This window comes from Chrysochloris asiatica, unplaced genomic scaffold (genome assembly GCF_000296735.1).
Source record: "Chrysochloris asiatica unplaced genomic scaffold, ChrAsi1.0 scaffold00184, whole genome shotgun sequence".
Lineage (NCBI taxonomy): Eukaryota > Metazoa > Chordata > Mammalia > Afrosoricida > Chrysochloridae > Chrysochloris > Chrysochloris asiatica.
The window spans coordinates 3,667,279-3,673,901 of NW_006408702.1; the positions used below are offsets into that span (position 1 = coordinate 3,667,279).

The window sequence follows — 6,623 nt, forward strand, 5'->3', positions numbered from 1 at the left end:
AGTGAGCCTGTTCTCTTAAGCTCCAATTTTAAGTTTAGATCTATGAACATGACAGAGTCTTGGTGTGGCGCTATAGGGGAAACACTGGCCTGCTAACAGCAAGGTTGGTGGTTCACACCAGCCACTGCATGGGAAGCCTGTAAATGGTTACTATGAGTCAGAAGCACCTTAATGAAGGCAGTTAACAACAGCATCAACATGAATATTGTTCTTATTGCTAAGTATTGCTGAGTAGGTTTCAACTCAGAACAACCCTGTATTAGGTTTCCAAGGAGTGGCTGGTAAGTTTGAAACGCTGACCATGTAGTTCAAACTAACCTTGTGGCCAAGTGCTTATCCTACAGCGCCACACCAGGACTCTATCATGAATATTGCACAGTTATAAAAAATGATGAAAAAAGAAGACTGAAGAGGACATGGAGAGAGGGAGCAGCTGAGGACTCTAGACTCGTGGAAAGAGAAAGGCTGTGTGCTAGCAGCCAGGAGGGAGGCTTGCAGAATGTGCCTTTTGGTTGCTTAAATGCTTATATATTCCTGAGTGTTTTTGTGTACATATGAAAAAAACACAAACAAAAACCAACAACAACAACAGAGGGAATAGAAGCAAATACTGTTTGAATGATGCTGCACGGAGACTGTAATCATTGCAATGATACGATGAGTGTAAAACTGAAAACACCAAACACACTAAAAACTTAAAAAAGAAGAAGAAGATTGAAGAAGAGTTAATGTATTTAAATTCTGAAGTCAGTGAAGAATATTGACTATACTGTGGAATGCTAAAATAATGAAGAAGTAAATCTTAGAAGAAATGTAATCAGGATGTTCCTCAGAAGCAAAGGTGATGAGAGTCATAGAGTGGATTTTGTCTCTCCAGGACATGTATCAGTTTGGCTGGGTCATGATTCTCATTGGTTTGGTAGTTGTGTACTGCGGCCGTTAAGTGATGATCTCCCATGATGTAATCTGATGTGACCCACCAATAAGAGGATTAAGGGTGGGCTACAACACCCTACGGAGTCCTAGTGTGACTCTGTGGGCTAATGCGTCAGACTGCACAGTCGTTTGAACTACAAGGTAGGTGGTCTAAGCTCATCAGATGCTTCTTGGAAACCCTATATAGGGTCACTATGGGTCAGAACCTACTCAATGGCATTTAACAACAACAACAACAACAATACCCTACTGAGGAGGACTCAATAACAACCTGTGATATGCAGATGATACAACCTTGCTTGCTGAAAGTGAAGAGGACTTAAAATACATACTGATGAAGAACAAAAACCAAAGCCTTTGGTATGGGTTGCATCTCACTGTAAAGAGAATAAAAATCCTCACCACTGGATAAATAAACAACATGGAGAAAAGAATGAAGTTGTCAAAGACATCATTTTGCTCAGCTCAACCATCAACACTCATGGACGCAGCAGTCAGATCAAACGACACATTGCGTTAAGCCTATCTGTTGCACAAGACCTTTTTTAAGTGTTCGAGACCAAAGATGGCATCTTGAGGACTAAAGTGCGTTTGACCCAAGCCATGGTATTTTCAATAACCTCATGTGCATGCAGAAGTTGGACAATGAATAAGGAAGACCACAGAAGAATTGATGAATTTGAGTTATGGTGTTGGAGGAGAATACTGAAAATACCATGGGCTGTCAGAAGAACAGATCTGTGTTGGAAGAAGTGCAGCCAGAGTGCTCATTGGAGGCCAGGATGACCAGATCTGGTCTCTCATACTTTGGACATATTGTCAGGAGAAACCAGTCCCTGAAAAAGGATATGTTGGTAAAGTGGAGGGTTGGAGAAAAAGAGGAAGAACCCCAGTGAGATGGACTGACACCCTGGCAGCAGCAGTGGGGTCAGGCATAGCAACTATTGTGAGGTTGGCCCAGGACCGGGCAGTGTTTCATTCTGTTGTGTGTAGGGTCGCTGAGTCAGTGCCAACTCATTGGCACCTAACAATAACAACAACAACACAATACACTATTAAGGGACGCTATGAGATGGCATTGACTCAACAGCACAAAACCACCACTACCACAGTATCTTTAATCTCATCACAATCCTGATCAGATGTAAGGGAGTTTCCTCGGGGTGTGGCCTGCAACCTGTTTTATCTTACAAGAGATAAAAGCAGAGCGATTCAAGCAGAGAAGAAGGGGCCGACTGCCACCAAGAAATAAGAGCCTGGAGTGGAGTTCATCCTTTAGACCTGGGTCCCTGCCCTGTGATTCAGGGAAAGATGCCAAAACACATGGAAATCCCCAAGGAATGCTGGGATGCTGGGCCTCCAGAGGCTGAAAGGAAACAAGGCCCTTTCCCCAGAGCTGGGGCTCTGATTTCAGACTTGTAGCCTCCTAAACTATGATAGAAGAAATCTCCGTTTACTTGTGGCATTTCTGCTACAGCAGCACTAGATAACCAAGGGAGTGAGACTTTGACTCTCTTGCTTTCGATGTCATCAGGAAAGACCAGTTGCAAGAAAAGGTTTGATAAAGTAGAGGGAGCCCTTCAATGACACGTTAGCTGTAACAACGGGCTCAAACGTACCATCGACTGTGAAGACGGAGCAGGGCCAGACATCTTCTCCTTCTGTTAGGCGTAAGGTGGTCATGAGCTGAGGCGACTCTGGCTGGACCTTCAGGCTCAGTGCTAAACTCCACTCAACGTCCACCTAACTGCTGCACTCTGAACATCTGGGTAAGGTCCAGGGTCCCCAGGAACTCTCGTAACCACCCTAGGAATCACTCATGCATTGATGAGTGTCCCCGGAGACTCAAGGGAGGGTTGACCAACGGCTGCTGGAACCTTCTCAACCCTCCACCTCCAGTCAACCTCTGAGTCACGGGACATTTTCCTTCACAGTTTCCCTCATGTGACTTCCTTCCTCCACATGCTCACTGATTTGCCCCAGCTCTGGATTGCATTACAAGACTACCAAGGACTCTCTGAACCAACCTCTCATTAATTCAGCTGACATTTTGTGAAGATGTATTAGGCTTCAAACCAGATGCTGTGGAGATGCTACGATAAGCAAAGCATACCAGTGTCTAGATTTGAAGTCAGAGTGTGGAATGTAATTAAGAAAGAAAGCCAGAAAACAGGCTGATCAGACGAGGGCAGGCTTTGAGTGGGTGCTTAGAAGACATGTGAACTATGTGGCTAATGATTAGCTAAACACTGAGAGGGAGAAAGGCCTTCGTGGGGTCAACAAGTTCAGGACTGAACCCCACCCCACTCCCAATCTGCTTCTTAACACCCTGTGACTTTAAATCATTTACTGAATTCTTATCTTGCTCATCTGAAAACCAGGGGCGATTCATAGTTCCTTCCTCATAGACACTTTGCTATGCTGTGCCAGGGGGCTCTAGGCAGTAGATTAGCTAGCTACATGTAATACCCTTAAAACAGGGCTGGTATGGTGTTACAGGATAAAGCGTTGGACTGTAAGGTAAGTTTGAACTGTAAGGTTGGCGGTTCAAATTCACCAGCTGCTCCTCAGAAACCCTATACAGGGGTCACTATGAGTTGGAACCGCTCGATGGCATGTAACAACAACAAAACACTGCTTAGTTAAAAAGGGCACCTGTTGCTGACAGTCACCTAAAAGGCTTGAGGGGACCTGTCCAGAGAATACAGCTAACATGTGAAGGGACAGCAGAGAGATGACAAGTTCCTGGGTCTTTGACTTAATTACTGAGCCACTGGGTCAACCTGCCCATTATGGGACCAAGCAAGTTCATAGGCAATATACAAGAGGGCAGTGATGGTTTGGTGGTAGAATTCTTGGTTTCCATGTAAGAGACCTGGGCTTATTTCCTAGCTAACACACCTCATGCACAGTTATTACATGTCTGGCATAGGAGGTTTGCATGCTGCTTTGATGCTGAACAGGTTTCAACGGAACTTCCATACTAAGATGGATTAGAAAGAAGTCCCAATGATCTACTCCAGAAAATCAGGCAATGAAAACTCGATGGATCACAATGATCTAATGCACAGTCGATCCCGGGATGACCAGGGCCAGGTAGTGTTTCGTGTGTTGGCCCAACTCAAGGGTAGTTAATAAGAGCAACAGTGAGTTGGGTGTCTTCATGCTTGGAGCCCAGAGCACTGGAAACATCTCTTCCACAGAGCCAGGGCGACTCAGACAAGTTGGGAGGCAGGGATTGTTGCTTCTAAGTTTTCTCCATAAAGTAAAAGACGACTGAGATGCCCAGAGTGAAGAGGCAGGTGAAAAGAGTACAGAACTTTGAGAGAGAGAGAAACGATGACTTAAAATCTTTGTTAACATGATTTCATAAAATAAACAAAAAAAAGGCAACAAGAAAGTGGGTCACCTGGGGCTTTGTAGAGGCCTGGCAGGCAGAGCTGAATGCCCAGATGAGATTTTAAGACCTTACACGGCCTCTCGTCCGAGTCCACTGCTCCGTGGGGGATAGTCTCTGGATTTGACGCAGTGGACAGACAGGATGAGAAAAGGAGCTGAGGCCATGGGCACAAAGGTGGTTGAAGCGCAGGGGCTAGGCTGGACTGAAGTGGAAAGAGGAAGGGATTGATGGAGTGGAAAATTGGAAGGTAGCGAGAGGTTCAACATACACACATACAAAAAGTCAAAGTGAATAGAGAGAAATACTGTTAACTGATGGTACATGGAGGGGATTATAATCATTGTAATGAAACAAGGTGTATGATTTGTTGAATGTCAAACTGCTGATCTGCCCTGTAAATTTTACTCAATTCACAATAAAAACCTTAAATAAAAAAGAGGCTCAACACTGATCAACGAAGAGATGAAGTGGAAGTGAGAGAGATGAAGGAAGCGATGCAGAGAAAAGTCCTCATAACCAGAGCTAAGCGTCCCCAGAATACCACAGGCCAGCAGCACCCCACCCCAGCCCGTGAGTGTTGTTTCAGGATTAGCTGTAGTGGATAAATTCGAGTCTAGCTGGGGCAGGAAGCCACAGATAAGAGCTGTAAGGGGCCCGAGGCTTTCCATATCACCCAGAGCCATGTGCCCAGCGAAAAGGGTGGAGGGAAAATGTTTGGGATGCAAGCTCCATGGGAGAAAGGGTACTGCGTGCAGGGAAGACAAGGTGCCACGTGAAGAAAGCATTCTTTAAACAGGTCCACGTGAAGAACTTACCTCTGTGTTCATCTTGGCCGCTTCCTTCAGTAGCTGTGAAAACAAAGGCAGAGGTTCAGGACTCTGGTGGCACTGCTCCAAACTTCAGGCAGATGTTCCCCTTTACTGCCTCACTTTCTCCCCTACAACATCCTGCTGCATTTTCCCCATCTTCCTGAATACTCACAGGGTGGGTACCCAGAGCCTGGCTCTGGGGTTGGAGGTGGCTGACTTCCTGTTTCACTAAAGAAGGGCATCCTGACCACCCACATTTACCTCTTAAACTGTAACAGCTGCTGTAAACGCGATGTCTCTATGTATTTAAAACAACCATGCATTCTCCAAAGTAGATGCTGGAAGAGGACAGCTTAGCATTTGGCTTTCCTTTATGGGCACAAGCAAGTTCATAAGAAATATACACAGGCAGTGGTGGGTCCATGATAATCTTAAAAATCAGAACTTGCTAGAAGACAAACCCTGAAGACCAGCAACTGACAGAGTGAGCTATCAGATCACTAGGCATCAGTAAGGGTGTGATGTATGTTAATGTATTAAATATCTCAGAAGGATAATGAAAAGACACTCAAAGCTAAGCTGGAGGGGAAAGAGGCAGACCTAAGCCAAGGACTTGGCTGCCATCCCCTTCCTATCTGGGGACCCTACATGGATCGGACTCCTGCCTCTCCCTGACACTGCAGTGTTTATATTTCTCAGAATTTTCATTTAAGTCCCCCTGGAACATACATGTGAGCGGGAAAATCAAATGACAAAATGAACAAGTATGAGAAAGATGATTAAAAAACACACTTCCTGTGTTAGGTACTTTATAACATTAACCCTAATCTGCACTAAACCCCAGCAAACCCACTTCCACCACGTCCATTCGGACTCACAGTGACCTGCAGTATAGGAAGAACTAGTCCAGGGGAGTCAGAGCCTGTAAATTCTTTACAGAAGCAAGCTGACACCTTTCTTTTACAGAGCAGCTGGTGGGTTCAAACCAACAGCCTTTATGTTGGCACCCGAGTCCTGAAACCATGGTGCCACCAGGGGTCCTAACTCATACAACCTTTACAAAAAAAAACAAACAAAGCAGTTGTAATTTTACTTTAAATGAGGTAGGTAAAGATCAAGGAGGTTTTGAAAGCACTGGCCCAAGGCCCCGTAGACAAATTACTGTAGTACTCAGCTGTGTGGTCCGGACTTTCTGGTTCTAAAGCAAACTCTACATTGCACCAGAAACCTTTATTGGGTCTTACGAGTTGGGCTGTTAACCTCAAAGTCAGCAATTCAAAACTACCAGTGGTTCTGCGGGAGAAAGATGAGGCTTTCTGCTCCTATAAAGATTTGTTGTTGTTGTTGTTGTTAGGTACGCTTTGGTACTGACCCATAGCAACCTTATGCACAGCAGAACGAAACACTGCCTGATCCTGGGCCAACCTCACTACTGTTGCCACACTTGAGTCCATCGATGCTGCCACTTGGCCAATTCA

At 45.2% G+C, this 6,623-nt stretch overlaps 1 protein-coding gene across 1 annotated transcript in view; it reads right to left on the reverse strand.

Annotated features, from left to right (window-relative positions):
• BLVRA (biliverdin reductase A) overlaps positions 1-5,163 on the reverse strand; it is a 36,509-nt gene extending 31,346 nt beyond the window's left edge. Inside the window, exon 1 of the mRNA XM_006872157.1 lies at positions 5,152-5,163. Coding sequence (XP_006872219.1) covers positions 5,152-5,163 — 12 coding nt within the window. The remainder of the gene's footprint in view (positions 1-5,151) is intronic.
• Between the last annotated feature and the right edge of the window lie 1,460 nt (positions 5,164-6,623).